Below are 22,125 nucleotides of genomic sequence, written 5' to 3'. Positions count from 1 at the left end.
CTAATATTTTTCTTCATGCATCTGTGATATTTAAAAAACCACTGACACACACACGAACATGCATGCTGATACTGCTTCAATGTATGTCTACTGAATCACTAGCATTGTCTCAAATAAGCCATAGGGCTTTTTGCCCATACAGTCCAAGATCAAATTACTTTGACTAGACTATTAGACTTTATTGTGTAGAATATTTCTTTAACAAGAACACAGCTAAGACCTCAGCAACACAGACTGTATTTGGTTGCAGACAAACAGTTACTATGTTACATAATTTGCCATAGTCAATCTCAGAAAAGGTGAGAGGAGGAGAACGAGAGAGAACAATGAGATTAATGGCTCTGATGTCCCAATGATGTCTTAGAAGAAGAAAAAAAACCCCAGAAAGATGTTCAGAGCACTGAGCAGTAAACAAAGATGTCATCTTTTCTCCCTGGACTGTGAGGATGTCTGAGCGAACAACAAACCTTTCCTCTGGGTATGTCAAGTAAACTACAGTCTGACAGAAGTTATTCAAAATGGCAATTATTAAGACGACAGAGAGCAGGTAATGATGTGCTGTGATTTATATTTCCATTAACCTAAATTATGCACCTATCTCACATTTGTTCTAATGGATCACAGTGCAATGACGTCCATTGACGTCACGTTTCAGATGATCCGCATTGCAGTTGCATGCAAATTTGTGCATGCCAGGCTTTGTGTAAATGTGAAACTTCTTTTTTTTTATTGCATTTTCCCGACAAATAAGAGTAAACAGAGGCAGTAATATGCTCATTGGTTGTTGAACTAGTTGCGAGCCAAGCTGTGAAGATGTGCATAACTCCCTCAGCCCCCCAGGGACCCTGTATTTTCATGGGCCTGCCTCTGACGTCAATGCTCCGGCTGTCCTGTGGATTGTCAGAACAGACTATTCAGTTGGGGGGAGGGGACTGGAAGTCTCTGTGGTGTGTGTCTGCCGCATGTGATGTGATGTGTGTGTGTGTGTGTGTGTGTGTGCGTGCGCCTATGTGGATGTAAGTATGCTCCTGTGTGTGCACATGTGTTCATGTTTGCGTGTGCTTGCATGTGATCCGTAAATGTTTCACTTACATCTGGGGCGTGTGTGTGTATGTACAATGTGCAAAAAGCTTGTACAGTGCCTTGAATCAGAAATGTGCTTAAGTGGATGAGGTCTGTAATGTGGGGGTAGGGGGTAAGGCTGTGTGTGAACAAGCACACACACCTCTGAAGATGTGCAGCTCTTATGTTGGGAGACAGAGGCTGTAGTCGTCAGGAGGATGTTTGCTAAAAACAGCCAAGAGGGGAACAGTTAAGTGTGGTTGCCGACCACTTCACTCTTCAGTCAGCTGTTGATCCCCGAGCAGACAATTGCAAAGCTGATCTTTCACCAAACGGCCATAGGAACCTACTGCGTGTGACACACAAATCCCATATTAAGACAGATGACATTGCAGCTTCTTTCATCATCGCCTTTTTGATTTCCATAAATTTCCTTGTAACACACATGCTATCCATTCACAGATGCATATGGGATTTGGTGGCAGGATAATGTTGACAGAGAAAAGAGTGCGCACTGCTTGTCCAAATTGATACAGATCAAGCCGGAGAGAGCCCTGGCGGACATTTTTGAGGTTTTCTTGGGTCTGTGGTGCTTAGTTCATTTTTCGCTTTCACTTTGAGATCACTGTATCCAAATAAATATAAAGATATTGTGATGCAGATTTAGCCACAAAATTCATCTGTTGACCTGTCTGTCTGCCTATGATCTATCCTCTACTGTAAATATATATTTCTTTAATTATGCTCAGTGAAGCACAATCAACCAGGACCAGTGGTGGAATATTACAAAGTATATTTACTATACTTAAGTACAAATATGAGGTACTTTACTTGAATATTTCCAATTCCACATTATTCTTCTACTCAACTGATTTTAGCTACAGTTATTAGTTATTTGCAAATTAAGGTTTTACATACAAAACATATGATGAACTTATGAAATATAATGTTATATTTAAAGTTAAAAATAAAATTAGACAAAACTTTTCGAGTTTCTCAAATGTGAGAATTTTGCTTCTTTTTCGTGTCCAAGTTCTGTATATAAGATTCTGAACATTAATAAAGCAGCAAATAACTATTTACTAAGTAAAGATACAGTGGGGTGATGTCATCCCGAGCAAAGAATGACGTCACATCCCTTCTGTGTCTGTGGTCATCTGAGCTTCTCTGTTCTCTGTTTTGGTAGCTGGTCCAGCCACGCATGCCTGTTAGTGCATGTGAGTCCCTTGCTGTGAAACTGTGGATTTGAGGAGTGCGATACAACGGCTGCTTTTTTTTATCATCAATGCAGTGAATTAAGGATTTATTTTGACCAAGTTAGTGATTGCTGTAAAAGGCTAAATAGGACAGTTTTGGGGAGTTTATGTTTTGTTTCTGTCCAGTTTGAATGAAGTTTGTTTTATGATGACCCGTGAGGTAAAATTATTGCTTTTTTCAATGAAGTCTGGTGGCAAGCAAAAGCGATATAACGGCTTCTTCCGGTGAAACAAAAAGCATCCTACAAAAGGTCTACCTCTGTAACAGTCCTTTCCATAATGTAGTCATGTTGCACTTTTAGTTGATTTAGGCTACCCTGACAGGCACATTGAACCCCAAGGAGAATCACGTGGCTGCCATTGCAGTCCGGCTGAGGAGTAGAGCCAAAATAAAATAATCTGCAAGTTTATCGTGAATGAAAATAATTAGTTGCAGCCCTTTATAAAGCAGGCTATTATACATTTGATAATAATACTGTAGGTATGTCTGTTTACAGTGTGGTATTGCTACTTTTACTTAAATAAGGCATCTGAATCCTTCCTCCACTACTGCCCAGGAGCACATTAAATTGTGTTAACATCAACAGAAAAGCTATACAATTGATATATGGTATACTGTAATTACAATATTACTACCATTTAAAATTAAAAGTAATAGGAAATGTATTTATCAAAATCTTAAAATGTCAAGGTCACTGTAGCGAGTTGATAAACTAGTCCTTTAAATGCCCAGCAGAGATGGCAGGCGGCTCCCTAGCAACACAGCCATGTGTCCCTAACAAAGTGCAGCTTGCTTTGTGCACTTAAAATAGTACAGGAAACATCTGACAGCTCAAGATTTGCTGTGATCGTGCTGTTTGCTTTCTGCCTGTCTTCTTTTGTATTTTTTTCAAACTGTGACTCCTGTTAATTGTGTGTGAGGGCAAAAAGATACAGCTTTCTGTGTAGATAAAACCATTATTTTACTACAGTTAATGTTTGGCTTTTATTTTTTCTGAGAATTTGTGTCAGTGGTTTAGGTATATTTCACACCAAGTGCACTAATCTAAGTTGAAATATTTAATTTTATATATAAAATAATTCTTCAAACAGGAAATAAAAATGTTGCTCTGCTGCTTTGGAGAGCCGTGGATCAGAAGGGTTCACTGATGGGTCACAGACGGCGTTCAGGCATCCCTTGTGATCTACCGCATTTCCCTATAAGTTCTCCATCCATAACCGTCTCAAATAAGCTCATAAACTTCCAGTCACAATCTTTGCAGGGAACGTTTTAGAGCATTTGTTTAAATTTCCGTGCATAAGCTACTTGAAGTGCAGGGAGGATACACAGGCCTGAAGGAGCTGACAGAGCTCTCTGAACTTTGTCTCCCTAGTTGTTGTTTTTTGTGATATTTGACAGCTATTTTACTCATGTTTCATAATTCAAAATAAAATATCATTAGTGTTAAAAATAGAGTTTTTATGTTTTTTCAGAGCAAATGTGTATTAAAGATGTGTGTCTATCCTGAAATAAAAGGCTGTCAAGATGTTGTTTGTAAAAAAAAAAAAAAAAAAAATTATTTCTCCTAAATGGCTGAATTAATTTGGTTCTCCCTCCAGCATCCCCTACATTCAACCTCCCAAATTCCTGGGCATCACATAGGCTAATATTGTTAGTTTAGTATTTCAAATGAGCAGATGCATGTGAAACAAACTAGTAACATGATACTATAAGATGCTTCTGCATCTAAGGGCTTTTCTCGCCAGGATAAAACAGAAAGAAAAGTGACAGAATGTGTCGGAGAGAATCCATTATGTTATACCTGACCTCTGAATGGGCCAGCTGCTCCAGAGTGTAGGAATACCAGTGATTGATAGCGCACATGCTGTAACCCGCCACAGCTCTCTCTCTCTCTCTCTCTCGATGCTAAATCATGTTGCCGACTCGTAGCCGTTTAGGTGCCCTGTGAGCACTGATAACACAAGCACACGTCTACAAAGGTTGTCAAGATATGGCGCTCACTTCATTTGGAACTTGATGTGATCCTCACTTAAACTAAACACAGAAAGAAAAACAGATTAGCTATTTCAACCAGAATAATTTAAATGCACGTTGATACTCGATAACAATTTATGCAATTAATGTGAACTAAGAACTTCATGTGTGCTGTATAGGATGTTCAATTTATGCCACAAAATTACTTCCATGTCAGGATTGCTTTGCTCTGACAACGTCCTGTAAATAAATGATGTGTCTCTTTGCTACAGGGATATTGTTCATGCAAATATAAACTAAATATAAAACCAGTAGGGATGCATTCATTGGCTAGCTTTAAGGCAAAGTGTGGCCCTAAATACCTCAGAGAAAGCTCTAGCTGAGGAAATCCTTTGAGCAACACTTGAATTGAAAATAATAAATAAAAGAAATCAAGCAATGGGGAAATTCTGTGGTTTAATATCTTAGTTGTGCCACCTTTATAGATGCCAAATGATTCATTTGCATTCTTATAATTGCGCATCTGTGTATTCAGCTTCCATTGTTTTTTCTCCAGATTGCCTCTCCAGTCAGTGCAGAACGTAAAATGTTCATCTGGGTGACCTGAATTTGAGGTTAATTAGATTATTATATTTATTATTATCACTAAGGGACTGGATGTAATATTAATATTTTAGGATTATAACTCTACATTTCTAGTGAGCATGTCTAAACATTTCAGTTGGACTGCGGATGTGCAGTTTTTGCAGTCATTTGCAGTTAGGCCTTTGCTAAAGGAATGGACAACATTGATTTATTTTACCGTGCCAATTCAAGGCGATATTTACAATTATAATTTATGTAAATGTAGGACTGAGTTAGCCTGGTGGAATAAATAAATAAATAATAATAAATCAAATGAATACATTCCTTTAGCACATGCAAGTCTCTGCAGATATTTGAAGTCAGGAGCTGAAATATCAGCAGTGGTCCAGAAAAAGGCAGAAAGACAAATCTTATTTACTTCAGACAAAATAATCTCATGTAAAATCTCCAGCTAGACAGACACGAATTAGACTTTGGTAGGATCTATGTTTAGACTATCCCTGCTTGCTCGCTCACTCTCACACATACACTCACTGCTTATGTGTTTTCTGTACATTATATAAGTTTTTCTTGTGATGCAACCAATGAAAGTGTGTCTTTAAATGCTTATTATTTATTTGTATTAATGGTTGCCTTTTGAAAGGCTGAATCGTGGTGCTTATTGAACACAAGTTTGGTTTGGTCATACCCAGCCTAACTCTCACAGACTGTGTTTAAGCTAACTCTGCTGAGGAGGTCAGAGGTCATTGTTGGCTCTGGCACCTCAAGGAATTCAGTGCCTTGCTAAAGGGCACGTTGGTCAGACAGAAAGAGCTTAAACCAGGGTAATTTCTGCTGCACCTTTAAGTCCTTGTATGATAGTTTCTTTGTCCTACCATGCTGTGAATTTGGAGGCCGTCTCCTCCTTGACCACAGAGTCGTGGATCAGGAAAAAGCAGCGTGTCTCCGCAGAGCGCTGGACATGTGGCTCAGCCCCCTTCACGCACCCAAATTCAGGAACAGCAGTTCAGCAGCGTCGAGAATGCGCTTCCCAGACGCGTCAATTACACAAACAGCCCGGAAACAAGGACGGTTTACACTTCAAATTAAAATAAACGTGATGGTTTGTTTGGAAAACAAAGTGTACTGGATGAGTTTTACGTGTAGAAATATTGATAATCAGGTTTTTTTTAGAAGATGACACATTTTTGAGCTCTCTCTCGTGGTGTTGGTGTCTTTGTGAATGTTGCAGTACAATCGAAAATGTCCATAAAGGCCTATTTAACCATACGCATCATGAATATATCATACTGTGTAACCTACCTAAATGCTTGATAAAATATCATTATGTGTTTTTCAATGGGCCTATTCCTTTCAAGGCAGCCTACACGGCTTGCAGCGTTGAAGGTATTTATTTTGAAAATTAGAGTGGAAGTCGTGCGTAATAGTTGTGGCTCACTTGACAGTGGCGCGCTCGTCTCTTTCCCTCTCTCTCCGTGTGTGTGTGTGTGTGTGTGTGTGTGTGTGTGTATGTGTGTGTGTTTACTCCCATTTCTCTGTGTCTGTGCGTCGACGTCTCCGCTCTCCCAGTCTGCTGCTGCTCATCCACAACGGAGCCACCACGCCGAGGAGGCGGGCCGACTGTAGCTACACCTCGGCCAGCGGTGCTGGGTCATAGCGCTGGTGGAGGGGGCGGGGGTGGGTTGGGGAGGGGGGCAGCACACTGCTCTTCTCGCCCTTCCTAAACCGTGCACAGCCTGAAGCATTGAGGACACCATCACCTCAACTGGAATAGTTTTGGTTTTTGCCCAGACGCACCAAGTTGCAGCTGCAGAGGCGCACTTTTCTCCGTGGCTCCTCTCTCTTTTGCGCTCGCAATCCGAAATGGAAGATGGTCCGTCTTCAACAAGCTGTTTCAGAAGGTTAACGGACTGTTTCCTGGGTGCAAGTAGGTAGTTTTGACTAAAATTTTTAAAGAATAAATCAAAAAATCATCTCTGAAATTTTCGCAAACACATAAAAAGCTTTGACTTTCAGTAGGGCAGTAAATCGCGAATTGGTCCTGCAGACGTACGTTAAATTTGCCCCTGTGTCTACCCAACTTTATGAATGACAGAGTGATAGCTGATCTAGATGGGTGGGACTACATCGGAGGGGGACCGGGCAGGACTTGCAGTTCGGAGAATGTGGCGTTTCTCTTCCGACCTTTTTAATAAAATATATAGAGCGTGTTTATGAATCCCATCTCGGATTTGAGTTGGTCCGGCTTGTCACGGAGCGAACAGTCAGCAGTGCTGCTACAGTGAGACATGGTTTCAAAAAGCGAAGGCTACAGCTTGCGCCGGAGTAAGGATAGAAAGTGAAAATACTGCTCACTCCTGAAGTATAATTATTCTTAAAAATAGTCCTGTAGAAATGTGTGTTCAGGGTTAATATTCCTATAGAAATTACTATATAAAAAAAAATCTTTACTGTAATATTCACATAGTTATTAATATTAACATGTCTCAAAATATTAATATTCAAATTCCAAAGCTGTGATAAATGTCTAGTGTTCCACTAAAAATCTTATGTCATAATTTTTTTAATTGTAAATGTCTGAGCCAGGTATCCTCCACGAACACAATTTTTATTGAAAATAAATAATTAAATATATTGAGAAATTGGTGCCAGCATAAGAAAAATACACAGGAAGATTAGTTTTCTGTCTCTACAGTAAATATCCCCAATATTGGCCTTTAATATACTTATATTTTCTTAGCATGTCTGTGCTACTCAGTGGTTAATTTAGTCCCTGTTGCATATGTTGTTATTTTATCTGGTTTTGTACCTTCTATAATAATTGCTGTGGGAACTTTATACTTCAGGAATCATTGTAATTTATCATTTCTGTAATCGTAACTTCAACACTCTCTGCATGCCACATGAATAACAGCGGTTCCAGTTGTTTCAGTGGCACCTCAAGTGACCTTTAGTGGCAACCCCATAATAACAAGTTAGCACTTTGGGGCCTGGGATACTGAGTGATGCCAAAGTACACATAGCATTAAACTGCAGTCATGGAATGTATTATTGAGTTACAGTATGTAGGTATCCCGCCCATCATACTGACCAAAAAAGGACATGAATTTCAGATTTCACACAGCTTCCACACTTTTTGAATTTACAAAACAGCAGTAGCTGCGGGTGGCTGTCAGAGTCAAGTAGCTATCTGCTTCCATTTTTGCTATAATTGTCATTATGTGTGAGTATCACAGCTCACATTTAGGCTTCTCTCTTTTTTTTTTTTTTCAAATGTTGTACAGCTGTCAATTAATCTGGGTTAAATGTAGGATTAACTTGACACACTGTTTGCCTTCTCACTGCATGTTTCCCCGTGACTGGTTTGAGATGAGGGAATAATTTGATTAAACTTTATCCAAGGCTTTTTGACAGTCACAGAAACACATGGACACATATATTTCAGAATACGAGTCATCGTCTGCTCCGCGTGTTATTATAGCGCTGTTTACATTTACTGCTTTCTTTTAGACATGTGATAACTTCAGATGTATCCAATGCAGAGGAGTACATGGTGGCAATAAGAGCTGTTTTGTTCTGTGGCATCTGCTGGCGTATTATCCTCCTATCATTGTTTCTCCATTCTGATATGGGACTGGTTGCTGGACTGTCCATCAAACCCAGTCCTCCCTGGAGAGACAGACTCCAGTTTGCAAAGACAACATGTTGGCTCATTCGCTCCCTGCTTGCTGGTGGTGAGTAAGTTCTGGGATATTATAGCTGTTTGTAGCCTCATGTTGCGGGAACATACACATGCATATGTGTGTTTGTATGGGTTGTTTTTTTGTGGATACCTCTGGTAAGTATCAGAGGTCAGTCTAGGTCAGCCCTAATGTCATCTCTCAGGCATTTAAAAACCCAGTTGGTTGTCGAAGAATCGCTTAAGTCAGTGAAGAAGGCTGCATTGTCAGGCAGGAAGTGCTCACGCTGGGCATTTCCTGCCCCACCGCATGCCCTCTCTCTCTTACAGTGAGGACTTCTCTCAGCACACTCACTGAATATATGAAACACATATAGTGCGTGGTGTGATTAGAATATGAAAATTTAAAGCTTGAGTGAAATTTGAATGGCTAAATAATTCCAGACTGGGCTGAGCACAGGCCAAATAGCCTCTCTTTGTGATTTGTCTTAAGTGTTTATTTAAACTCTCAGGAAATTCAAGCCAAAGAAAATTAGCTTGTTATGCAGGCACCCTTTTTTTTCACATCAAGATCTGTGCAGGGCTGGATCAGTGCCAGGGCACAGTGCACGATCTGAGCGGTGAAACAGATGACATTCTCCTCAAGGCGTCCATTGACCCCCTCGTCTGCTTGTCGCGGGTTGGTATCTGAGGGGATGGGAAAAGGCCACATGCATGTAGATTTCTTTACGACTTGTCCTCGTGTCAAGGCTCATAAAGGAACACAGCACTGGAGAAGACGCAAGGATCTGTGGTTCTCATTACCGGGTCCCCAATGGCCCCTCTGGAGAGCGGCTGCAGAGTTCAGCATCAGTCCAGATGTGGAGCGGGGAACATGACCCCCCGATCACTGATTTGGCCCTGGGGAGAGATGAGGGAACGGAGCGCTACATCAAACCACAAGTTCGGACGAGATGCTGATTCCAAGGCAGCAACTGCAGCTTTACTGTTAAGGCTCCCTTTCAACGCTGTTGTAGGCTGTGTGTTCGCCAACCTCTGGCTGTTGTTCAGATTCCTTTCACTCAAGGAAATGCACAAGAAAATTTTGAGTTTATACCTTTTTAGTTGAAGGTGAAGGTTGACCTGCTGTGTGTCTGTAACAGCAGTCCGAGTGTTGCTGCTTGCCTGTGACCACACTATTAGGCCGTGGATCAAGGGACATGCCTTATCTACATCTCAGTTTGCCATTTATAGCCCTTACCCTTTACGTCTAATGACCTGGACCATGCAAGTGGAAATAATCCAAATTACATTTCCATGGAAATCCCTCTCCCCCCCAACCCCCCTCTCAAGTATGAGGTGTGATCTTGCATGTTTGTGCAGCAGTGGTTCTTTTCGCCATGTGGAGGTGTGTCTCTAAAAGGGATGGGACTGCAGTTAAAGTCCAGGGTGAATCCGCGTTTTATTCATTTGACACCTTTTCACTGACTGGTGTATTGATTTAGCTGCACCGGTCACCTCACCCTTAGCTGCTGTGTGTGTGTGTGTGTGTGTGTGTGTGTGTGTGTATTCACCTGCATATGGACACACACATATCCAGGTTCACAGGCTCAAACAATAAATGAAGTGAGCAGTGGGACAGAAGTCAAAGCGTTTTCATCTTCGGTGTGCGCTCTTTTTTCCCCTCTTTGCCGCTCACTGAATGTCAGTGTTGGCCGCTGTGCTCCAGCCCTCCCATAGATAAGATAAGAACCACATGCTCTTCCCACCTCCTGGCAAGGGAGTCCCAGGCGGACCTGCTGACGCACGCACCCACAGCCCCCCCTCCCTGTTCCTGCCTCAGCCTCATGTCAGGAAAGTGAAAAGTAGTACCTTGGCAGCTTGCCCTTGACTCTCTGCCAGACGGAGTGCGCTTCAAGAGAAGTGGTCTTTTCCCTTTTTCTCTCGTGCATTTTTCATCTATGTGTTGCAGAGGAGGAACATCTTGCTTGCTAAACATCAGCACTGCCGTGGTCGGCCTCTGCTGTTGACATTGCTCGAGTCGACAGCGTCTGACAGGAACGCCGAAGACACACATTCACTATCACACAGATAGCTTACTGCTCAATGGGAAATAGAGAGGAGAGATGATGATAGGGTGAAGCCAGTTGTTGTTTTTGGCAGCTCTTAAAATGTTCCTTTATCTGCATATCTGAGTTTATTGTTTTAATTAAATCAACACTCTCCCTGCAGGAATGTGCAAGCTTACATAGGAAGAATTTAATAACTCTCCTCATATTATTTGATACAGCTTGCACTTTTCTCTTATCTTTGCAGTATTTTTGCAAAAGCTAACAAATCTTGAAAATGTATCCATTAATAGCCATTTTCTGCAGAAAGCCGAGGTCACCCAAATAACAGCCCAGGTCAAAATAAGTCACACCTCACCTTCAATAACCACCTTCCATCCAACTAAGTCAATGTCTCATCAACTTTCTCTCAGCTGAGAAGCATTGTTAAACAGCTCTTACCCCCAGGATGTGTAATGTCTGTTGTTGGGAAAGAGTCTTACCTGAGTTAACCTGACAGGCTAAATTGAGGGCAAAAGGTTTGTGAATTATATCCGCCTTTGTGGCTAGCTCGTGAACATTTATAGTATATCAAATATTTTTCTTCACCATGACTTTTGAAGATCATTTTTATTAGACGTCATTACATAATTTGACTTGCCAATCATTTTGAACATTTATTTAAATGTTTATTTATTTAAAGTTTATGAAGATATGTTGCAAATTCTAATGTACTTTTTTCAAGCTGCTGCAAATGCAATCGATTTGGGCAGTCGACAGTTTCGTCCATTACCGAGAAATTCAACACCACCTATTAATAATTGGTGTGTTCAGAAGTGTGCTCTGTTGCACCTGTAACCACAGGTGTCCTGTTTTTGTATATCACTGCCACAAGGTGAATAGTTCAACCACTTTGGGTTGAACATTTTTGTAATGTTGGGAAATGGACAAATCAAACCCTAAAATGATTACTAAATGTATCAAAAACAATCTGACAATTTAATTGATATTTAAATTTAATGATAAAAATCATCCTTTCAACTGAATTGACATTCTTATGGGACTGCTTTGGGTAAGGAGCATACTTTGTGACATGTAGAGTTTTCTGTCGTGACAGACACTTTTATTGAAAAAATCTAATTTACAAATAGAACAGAAAAAGAGGATGTGGGTCTGCAGTTGTAAACATCCAGTGCAGTCACCATCTCTGTTTCTCAGCTTTCACATGAAAAATAAAGTGATGGCATAAAGCGTGGTGTTGCATCAGAACAGTGACAGAGAGAGGCTGTGCAGGCTTAAATCACACAAAATGTAAATGGTAAAATAAAGGCAGAGAGAGACAAATGAGGCCTTGCTTCACAAGGGTTTCTTTTCTTTTCCTATTCTCTAAAGGAGATTTAGCGTCACAAATAGTGTCGGGCTTTCCTTCTTGTCTAAATGTTGACCTGCAAAATGTCTTGCTACGGCTTGTGACCTGTATATGGTATCTCACCACAATTGACTCTTCAGTTCTGTTTCAATAGTTTAAAGTCGATATATACTAATACAAATCATGAAAAAATGTTGAAAGCACATTTTACTATACGAGGGAGTGAATTACTTACAGTTTACAGCATCTCTACAAGCCATTTACTTTTCCATATAAAGTCAGACCATGCCTAATTGATTTCCTTAATAAAAATGCTCATAAATCTGAATTGCAGCTCCCAAGTATTTGCTGTTTTGAAGCATTTTAAGGATGTTTTGATGCCTGAAATTCCATATTAATACCACAAACTGGTGCTGACACAATACAGATACCCAGCCCTTGCTGTCTGTAAAAGCACTCCCCGTCGAACAGGAGCGTGTTCGTTCTGAAACTTGGATGTGAGTCCCAGACAGACGGTGACTGGTTTGGCCTTCCCTTCCCAGTCCCAGGGCGTGGTGTGCTGTACTCAAGATAAGTGTTATGCAACGATACCTCACTGCATGAACTCAGGCTTCAGTTTTTGCACAGGAAGCCCGAGTCTGAGTCAGGCCCCAAAATCTCTGCCAACTGGGCTTCAGTCACTCACAAACATGCTCCACAAAACACTGTTTCCCACCTATACGTTTGTCTGACTTCATTTAGACTCAAAGTCATTTAAAGGTGCAATGTGGAATGAATGAAGATATGGACATACTTATAATTTAAAACATAAGCCAACATTACCTCAACATTATCAACAGAATGTGTTCTGACATTATGTCAAAGACATATATGTATTATGTTGCAGAGATACAGTATCTACTGAAGTTAGCATGTTAACCTGTCCTGTGTTGCAACGCCACGTGTTTCTAGAGGCGATAGTCCGATTGTATAGTCCTAAGACTTATATTAGCTTCATTGCCTTATTAACTTATTGTAAAACAAACAAAATAAAACTCACCAAAACTGTCTTGCGTAGTCTTTCAGATGTTTGGTTGAAATAAACCCTTAATTCACGAAGTTAGAGGCGAAAATATTCTGGCTCTACATGCTGCTGCTGCCTCTCTAATGCCTAACCTCACTCTCGCTCCTCTCCCACTTGAGGGGGAGTTAGACCCCTGGCCTGAGCAATTGTAAATCACCTCCGCACTGTATTCCTTGTCATCAAACTGGCCCCTTCAGTCTCTGAGGCTTTCCATTCACAGTCCTGATACGCTCCGTTCTCGGCTGTAAGTAAAGAACGTCACAAAAACTCTATTCACAAATTCCCTTACTTCTCAGTATAAATCACCTCTGTACTGTCTTCCCTGTCGTCAAACTGGCCTCCGTCAGCCTCTGAGGCTGTGTTCAGTGTCAGTCCGGCCGCGTTTACTGGGAGGCTGCTGAGCCTGGCTCCAGTTCTGGTGCCCAGTCTGCCACCGCTTCCCACTGGAACCCCCTCACCTGGGCCTGAAAGTACATTTAATTGATTAATCATTTAAGTTATGTAGTTACAGTTATTTTTAAGGTATTAAAGCTATACATGAGTGTTTCTATTTTAAGCTATACCTACTTCTACTCCACTAAATTTCAGAGGGAAATACTGTACTGGCTTGTGAACCCTCACAAAAAGTAGTGTCAAGTGGGGGCCCCTAGTCACGATTCAGATGTTGAGAGACATTTCCCATTAAAATCTGTCAGATGGTTTAATTAAAAACAGTTCAAGAGAAAAGTCTAAATTATTAATGTAATTTTGGAAAGCAAACCTACTAAACTACTTATCTGGATATAAAGGAGATAATCAGCATTACAGCAACATTATGTAGAAATGTTGTCTTAGAATAATAGCTTCAAAGTCATTTTGATGATACACTGACTTATAATAGGGTGAATGGTGGCTCTGTCATTGCCACTCCGGCCCGGAGCGCCTGGCATTGCACCATGTAGCATTGGAATCCTGGGCAGGAACCCTATCATGACAATGGCATGTCTCACACCAACACGACTATTCAGCGAGCTAGCTATAAGAAGAAGCAAAGAGTATAGATTGTACAATATAAGTTCTTTGGAAGAAGCTAGCTCGGTATTCTCAGTATGGATATCACGCGAGAGGCTGCAGAGAGACTGAAGACAAGAGTAAATATTGGACTGGCTTTTACTCGTTGGCGTGAGCTAAAAGAGCTGAAAGGATGCAAGACAGATGCTGAGCTGGCCTTCTTGCTGTTGGACTAATAAGCAATAACTTAGCTGGCTTGCTCTGTCTTGTGTTTTTGCACTTGATGCTTGCCTGTGTTAGCAAAGAGTCGATTCGAGCAAAATCAGCTAAAGGTTTCACAGACAGAGGTTTAGCTGCTGGCTTTAAATCTTGAGTTGATGTTAGCAAACTTACTAGACAACACACTCGGATATCAGAAATGTTACTTTATGTGCTCTAGCGTTGGTTGCTGGCTAGCTTGCCGCCCAAGTTTCAAGCAACATTGTGTAAGTTTTCTGCCATAAAATAACAGCTGGTGGAGAGCGGCACTGGTGTTTTGCCAGAGCCGGACAAGCGGGCAACATAACCAGGTTCAGCAGCCTCTATGAACATAACGTAAGCTAATGGAAGAAGTGAAGAGACAGAAGAGGACGTTGACAGAGGAAGCTAAGAAGCGAGAAAGAGAGTGACCAAGCAAGAGGCTGCCGGACGTTGGTGAGAGCTTCGTGAAATAAAAGGCTGAAGACAGACACAGAGTTGCTTTAACAATCTAATGTCATATATAATAGTGATAGTCACAGGGAATAGTACATTAAGTAGTAGGAAGTACATTTTTATAATATACTTCTATACTTTGATAGGACTTGAATGAAGTCCTTTTACTATTTTTACAATAAGTTACTGGTAGGCTACTTTTAGTTGAGTACAGAATTTGAAAACCTCTCCCGACACTGTTCAAGCGTAATCATAAACATGCCAATTAAATAGCAATTATCCTCTGCTGCAGCCTTGGCACAGCCCTACCATACACAGATAATTTAATGCTGAAAGCACGGGAAGACCAAACTGCTCTGGCCGAAACTTCATGGACTGGCTCAAGATATTGAAAATTTGAAAATGTGACAAATCAACAAAAAAGAGCTAGATAATGAGGATTTGGATTATATGTACATTTTGATTTGTTTATGTTTGACGTGTCAGACATTGTGTTTATTAGAATGAAATCAAAACATTTAGTGCTTATCTTGATGACGCCAATGTCTTTAGCAGCATTGGCCCTAGAGAGAAGGAAAATTTTACTGAGTTTGACTAAATACAAGAAAAAAAAACTGATCAAACCAGTGACCAAGCCATTGCTCCTCCACAGCAGTCTCTCTCTCTCTCTCTCTCTCTCTCTCTCTCTCTCTCTCTCTCTCTCTCTCTTTCTCTCTCTCTCTCTCTCTCTCCTGATTGAGTGAGCACATGTGGGGTTAACCATTCTTGACCACAGCATGTGGGACAGATCTGGCTGCACCTTTGATTAGCCATCGTAGTCACAGGCCCAGGACACTGACGCATATCCCACAGCTCTGAGTGTCACTGCGGTCACATTAGGTTGAGCCGTGGCTCGAAAGATTTCAGCGGGAATCAGAGGGAAAGTCTCTAAGGTCGGCAGAAAGTAGCAGGAATGTTCAAGAAAAAAAGTGCATCAATCACCATCATTCTGCAATATAGTGGCTGATGGGTCAAACCAGTCATTCCTCTGGCTTCTTTTTCCAGAGAGCTTTAATAGAGATTGAAGATATTTACATTTTTGTCTTTTGCCAATAACCATTCATTTCTTCATCTAAACTGGTACAGATAAATGCATTTCATGTGTCTAGCTGCTTACCAGTGGACTTGACCTGAACTATGTCTGATGCTTAGAGCAGATGCAAACACTATTTAATTATTAGTATCTGTTTGAAGCTGCCTACTTTAACTGAAAGAAATGTCCAAATTATTTCAACAAAACATCTTTGCTCTTATATTTACTCCAGAGGAAGTCGACCCTTGAAGGCTTCCCTGTCGTGCTCTGCCTTCCGGTAATGATTCATAATATTGTATTGCATTGTCGTATTCACCATAAGCAATCAATGCATCGTCATAACATAGTTTTATAGGATATGTCTGGTCTGATAGTTTTTTTTCCTCTGTGCAATACAGCCTCATTGTTGTACAAAACCGAATAAAACTATATCACTGAGCCACAGTGTAATACTGGGTGACATGTTGCTTCATTACAATAAACACCAACACTATAGTTTAGTTCAGTCAACTCCAGAAACACCACCCTGTTGCCTGTTAGGATCTCTGGAGCACCAAATGTGTTTTAATCTGAAGCTGAAAATAGTCCCCAACAAATGCACTATTAACTCCTGTTTGAATAATGTGTGATAAAAACTACAGTGTCCAGCTGTCTTTTTTAGGTTAAAGCGCATATTCGTAACCTGTTTTACAGTATATCTTCAGTAGGAACAAATGGGCTTGGAGCTGACAGCCACATAAATGTTGGGGATGTCAGAAAGTATTGAGATATGGTTGGTTTTGGTATTTGTGTGAGTTTTTGACAACAAAAATATAGAATGTGGCCAGCTTTATCTTCTAAGCAATTGTTGGCCTGATAGGTCAAATATATATCATGCTCCCTACTTAAAATGTTAGTACAAACTTCAAATTTGGTCATACGTTCATTTCGCATTCTTCTCAGCCGAAGCAAAGGTTAGGGGTCAGAAATTAACAGTGGCTGTTCAAGAGAGCCATGGTTTGCTTTTGCTTTGCCAATAAGGCTTCACAAGTTCCAATTTTTGCTAGTGTGGGCTAGTAATTTTAAGCGCAGGGTTGTGCACAGAACACCATTTTATCAACCATTATATGCCCACTGCAAAATTACAATCATTGCAGTTTGTTTTGCCCCATGGAAATGGGACATTTGACTATTTTTGTTCATGTGCACACATATGATAGCTAAATAAGTTTAAGAGCCTGTTGACACAAAACATGTATTCATAAACTGATACAGCGTCCTTGTTTTTAGTGTCACAGTGCCTTCTTTGTGTTTCAAATAGGACAAAGTCGTAAGGGTCTTTTGCAGCGCTCCCATTTTACTCCTCTTTGTGTCTTTCTGTCCCCTGCAGCTCCCTTCAACCCCCCTTAACTTTGTCTGATTTATTAAGCCGTATTCTGCCGATGTGCGTCAGAGCTGGCCAGGAGTCTCGTGAGGCGTTCCGCTCCTGAAGATCTGTGTCTCGTGTCTGGACAGCGTCAGACCACAGTATCCTCCATCCCCCAAACTTACCGCCACCTCTGTTTGCCTTATTTGCCAGCAACCACAAGCCTGCTCAACCTACACACACACACACACACACACACACACACACACACACACACACACACAGTGAGCAGATGATCTATTGTGACTGAAGATCAAATGATTTGTTCTGGGGGAATGGATCAAAGGTTGTAGATAGCTGCTCAGACTGTTTACCAGAGTCAGCAGCACTTTGATTCTAAAATTAAATTCAAAGTAAAAGTTATTCTTTAAACGCACGTTTTAAACATTTTTTTTAGACGTACAAGAGTTACCTGCAGCTAAAGTGGACACTCCTAGCTCCTGCATCTGGTTTTAATTTATTATCTGGCACAAAAGTTGAGCCAGTGCCACCTTCCACACACAGTTCTGTTGTCCAAACGTCTTTAGCCATTCACTACCCTGATATCATACAGGATTTCAGACAGACACCCCACTTAGTAATACTTAGTGATAATATTTTCATGCTGTGTGTGTGTGTGTGTGTGTAGATAGATATATATTTGAGTGTCTGACGGCAGAACACATGCCTTCCAGCTGCATGTCCTCCTGTAAATTATGCTTGAAGGGAGTCTTCACAGATGCTACTGATAACCAGATATTTCGTGAGAAAGCGGTATAAAAAGAAAACTGATCAGGACTGTCTGAATGTAGCAGCCTTCTTTCTACTATTATCTGATAACAGATACATTTACTGTATACCATGACATAAAATCTAAATTTAGCACAGCCATAGTATTTGTTTTTCTTCTCCAGGAAGTATTATTTTTGCATTTCATGCCAGCGTTGAGGTCACGGTCTCGCGCTGAGATGACATTACAAGTCTTTGTTCTAGACACACAGTCCATTTGCGTGAGTGACATAAACATGGTTTCCTAGTGCATCGTGACGGCCTCTCAGACGCCAGCGGGTGTATTAAAAACAACTTTCACTCAACGATGGTCTGGCAAATGGCTTTTTTCCCTGACAACAAAGACAGTAAACAGCAGCACTTAGCGAGCTCTCAAGAACCTAATTGCCTATTAAGCACATTCGAGTCCTCCTTTATCCTGCTGCCTCTGTTGGGGGCTCCTATCCCTGGAGACACAGCTTTACAGTAAACATAAGTGAGCTAGCTCGGCTATCTGAGAGCTTTAGCTGGAGCCTAGGTGCTGCTGCTGCCGCTCTCACTTCGCGGTAAAGAAAAGGAGATCACCTGTTACCTTTTTCTCTTCTCCATCCTCTTCTACAATTACGATGATTTTGCGCAAGTCTCCCCGCATTATTTTTAATTTTTTACACTGTACTTAGTCATGAATAAAGTTGTATAGTGCATGATCTAAAAGACGTTTTGTTTCTGTGCTCTTTAGGCTTGACAGATGAGAAAGTGAAGGCCTACCTCTCGCTGCACCCGCAGATGCTGGACGACTTTGTGCTGGAGAGTGTGAGTGCAGAGACGTTGGACAGATGGCTGAAGAGGAAGACCGGCAGCAGGCCTGCAGGTATACCCACTCCCGCACACAGGGACAAACATGAAATCACACACACACAGTGCAGCTCTCTGGATCACTGTGACATAATGATTGGATCAGCTGATTTCAGTATATTGACGCAGAGTTGTAATTTCTGTAATATTTGTCTTTGGTTAAATGTTTGTACTTTTTAGCTCACATAATCCCATATGTGTTCCTGACCAGTCAACCACAAGTATAGGCTGCCCTGAATATCTGCAGCCACGTCAGTCGTCTGCTTTTATTGCGCTGAAAAATAAAACCTTTTCTCTTGAAGACCAAGGGATAACCAGAGCCAAGGCAGAGTGTGCCTCTGCGGGTTGTATTTATTATCCTGGCCATTTGCAGTACAAATCACTCATCTTCACATGTGTCTCCTTTAATCGTCAGTGTGTGTGTGATAGACTGAAGAAAGGGAGGGGAAACGGGCATCTTGGGTATTTACGGGTCATTAGATGTGTTTGAGCAGGCCGAGTTGAGTCTGTGGCGTGCGCTCCACACACAGCGGACTGTTTCTCAGACCAACCACATCCATCAAGGGCCCAGAGGGCTGGCACTCTGCCCAGTCGAGCTGCTGACGTCAGAGGCGACCTCCAGAGACATGCAGCCGGCTGAAGGGGGCCCAGGGGAGGGGTAGGGATAGAGGTGGTGGGGGTTTGTGCTGGCTCAGGGTGTGGGTGTGTTGAAGTGAAGGGGGAAACTGGCGGATGGATTTGTCACATTTTGGAGTGGCTTTCTACATGAGGTCTACAGACAGTACTGTTCATTGCTGCCATGCAGAGACATTGATTTCTTAAGTCTGAGCCTGCATTTCAAACAGTTTCCTGTATACAGTTTATATGTGTGTGTGTGTGTGTGTGTGTGTGTGTGTTTATGTTGACAGGTACTAAATAGAGGCCCTCATGTTAATCATTTTTGCTGGTGCCATGTAGGAATAACTAATTCCATCCATATAGTTCAGCTCAGAGTAGATGAAGCCTGTGCAAAGCAAACACTGATTCACAAAACTTCATTGCAGAGCATAAAAGGCGAGATACTTTTGGCTTATGTTTCTGTGATTTTCATCAGTTTATCACGAGTCATGAAACTAGATTCTCTCAGTGCAAAGGTCATGTTCTTTCAGTTCTTAATTGAAAACTTCAGTTTTTCCCCACTTTTTAAAGATGCACTAATTCATAAAAAAACATACAAACTATTTTGTTTACTAAAAATTACTTACACTGAACATGACTTTTTTCAAAACATGCTTTGGCATTCACGTTTTTACGTGTGTGTTTACCTCCCTTCTGGTTTCCATTTATATCAGAAAAATCAACTTGCAGGGACTTGCAACTGGCTTGATTCAGGTAACTGATCCCAGTGAAAAACTCAAACTTATCGTTGCGCAAAGACTCAAAAGTGCTGATTGATTTGAAAAGTCTGCACTGCATTTCTGCACAGGCATAATGTGCATTTGACAAAAAGCAAAAGCAGACATGACGTTTGTTATAATGGCTTACATGTTTCAGGCAAGTTTCAAATTTCAAAGTTGGTTCCCATGTTGAACATGCTAAAACACTGCTGAGCCTTGCTTTGAAAAGTGGTCAGCATTAATGCAAACTATATTACTGATCCCTTGATAGGTGTAAAGCCCCTTGTAAAATGGTTACCTTCATTAATTGGTTGGATGAGAATTGAGATGAGAATGAGATTATAAGTAGAGTAAATACTGTATTTAGCTTGAATATCAGGTCATTCTGCAGCTTTTTCTGTGTTTCTCTCTCTCATCTAAGTTGGCTAATAATGTTAACCTTTGAAAACTGATTTTGCGATCCACATTGTTGAAAATGCTGAAGGAAAGGCTGTTTTGGTGAAAAGTCTCTTTACATTCTGCGGAGTTACAATGTAACATTCAAAACCATATGCAGCTTTACTGTCAATTTGTGTTAATGCGGTGTTTAGTACCAACTTAAAGTGGAACTCTGATTGCAAAAAGCTGATTTTACACTACAGTCTGTTTACGGATATTGAGGAGTTCTACTGCAGATGTAGAAAAGGTTGTATAAAGCTTTTTGTGGCTTCAGAGGGAGCTGTGCAAAATCTAATAAATTGCCTCAAGTGATGTCACCTGAGTCAGTGTCCATTGGGGCTGAAGACTACAAGCTTGAAAAAGAAAAGATTCTTGGTGTGTGGAGTTAGAAAGAAGCAGTGGGCTCACCAGCTCCTCAGCTCTGCTTGAGACAAGCGGCTCCAGGCTACATTAGCTACTACTAGCATAACACAGCTAAATCTCAGACCAAACGGTCATCAGTTGAGAATAAGAATAAGAAGAATAAAAAAGACTATATTTCTGCTGCATTGATTTTTTTACTTTTTTTTGTCTGTTCTTTGTGAGTCCGACAATGTTATAAGAGAGTAATGCTATCGGTGGAGAACCCTTTTAAAGGTACCCTGCAGAGTTTTCTTCTAAACTAGTGTTTCTCAACGGGGGGCGTTTCCAACGACGATGGGGGGCGCTGGAAGCAATATTTTGGAAAGCGGGGTGCTGAGTTGCTTTTGGGGGGTGTTTGTTAGTTGGAAATTCTAAGGCAAGTTTACACCAAAAATTCACAACAATTCGAGTTTAAACTTTAAACTACTTGCAAAAAACGTGGTCTGCAACATTAAAACCTAGTTTAGTACACTGCGTCTGGACGAGAAGGTGTGCTGCAGCTCCATGCTGCCTTCATGGGAAGGGGAAATCAGAGTATCAACTGTAAAAGTTTACCCACATGGCGTTTACTGTGTAAACTCTGGAAAATTGACGCTCTCTTTCTTGGTATTACCGTGGAAAAGTGTTTATTTATTATTATAATACACCATGAACATCTTGTTATGGCAGGGGTTACATTTACAAGAGGGATATTCCGCTGTGGGACTAACCCTGAAAGCAAAATTAGCAAACATATAAGGAGCCTAGCTAATAAGGAGATCTAAGTTAATGTTAGAATACAGCTGGGTTTTCGAGGCTAACACACTGGTAGTCAATATCGAATGCACGCCCCCCGGCTGCACCACAGTTACACTTTATCCATGTCAATCTGTGGGAAACACTGAGTTATGATACGAGTTATTAACAGATGAGCTAATAAAGTCCAGTCAATAACTCAATTAAATCGGGTTAATTTATCACTGAAATGAAAAGGGGCCACAAACACATTTAAATAGGTTACCTCCCCACAAAAAGAGCCAAAAGGAGATAAGACATAATCATGTGTGTTGACTCAGCAGGGATGATAGGCCCAAGTTGATTTACTGGGGGGGGGGGGGCGCTGCGGAGGCGAGGCAAGGGGGGAAGGGGGGG

The 22,125-nt window shown here is 41.1% G+C and overlaps 1 protein-coding gene across 1 annotated transcript in view; it reads left to right on the top strand.

Annotated features, from left to right (window-relative positions):
• The first annotated feature begins 6,586 nt into the window (after window positions 1-6,586).
• Window positions 6,587-22,125, top strand: part of pde10a (phosphodiesterase 10A) — a 45,590-nt gene continuing 30,051 nt past the window's right edge. Inside the window, 2 exon segments of the mRNA XM_046071063.1 lie at window positions 6,587-6,805; window positions 18,663-18,794. Of these exon segments, the coding sequence (XP_045927019.1) occupies window positions 6,742-6,805; window positions 18,663-18,794 (196 nt within the window). The 5' untranslated portion in view covers window positions 6,587-6,741.

This window comes from Micropterus dolomieu, linkage group LG15 (assembly GCF_021292245.1).
Source record: "Micropterus dolomieu isolate WLL.071019.BEF.003 ecotype Adirondacks linkage group LG15, ASM2129224v1, whole genome shotgun sequence".
In the NCBI taxonomy this organism is placed as follows: domain Eukaryota; kingdom Metazoa; phylum Chordata; class Actinopteri; order Centrarchiformes; family Centrarchidae; genus Micropterus; species Micropterus dolomieu.
This window is presented reverse-complemented; position numbering and strand designations above follow the sequence as displayed.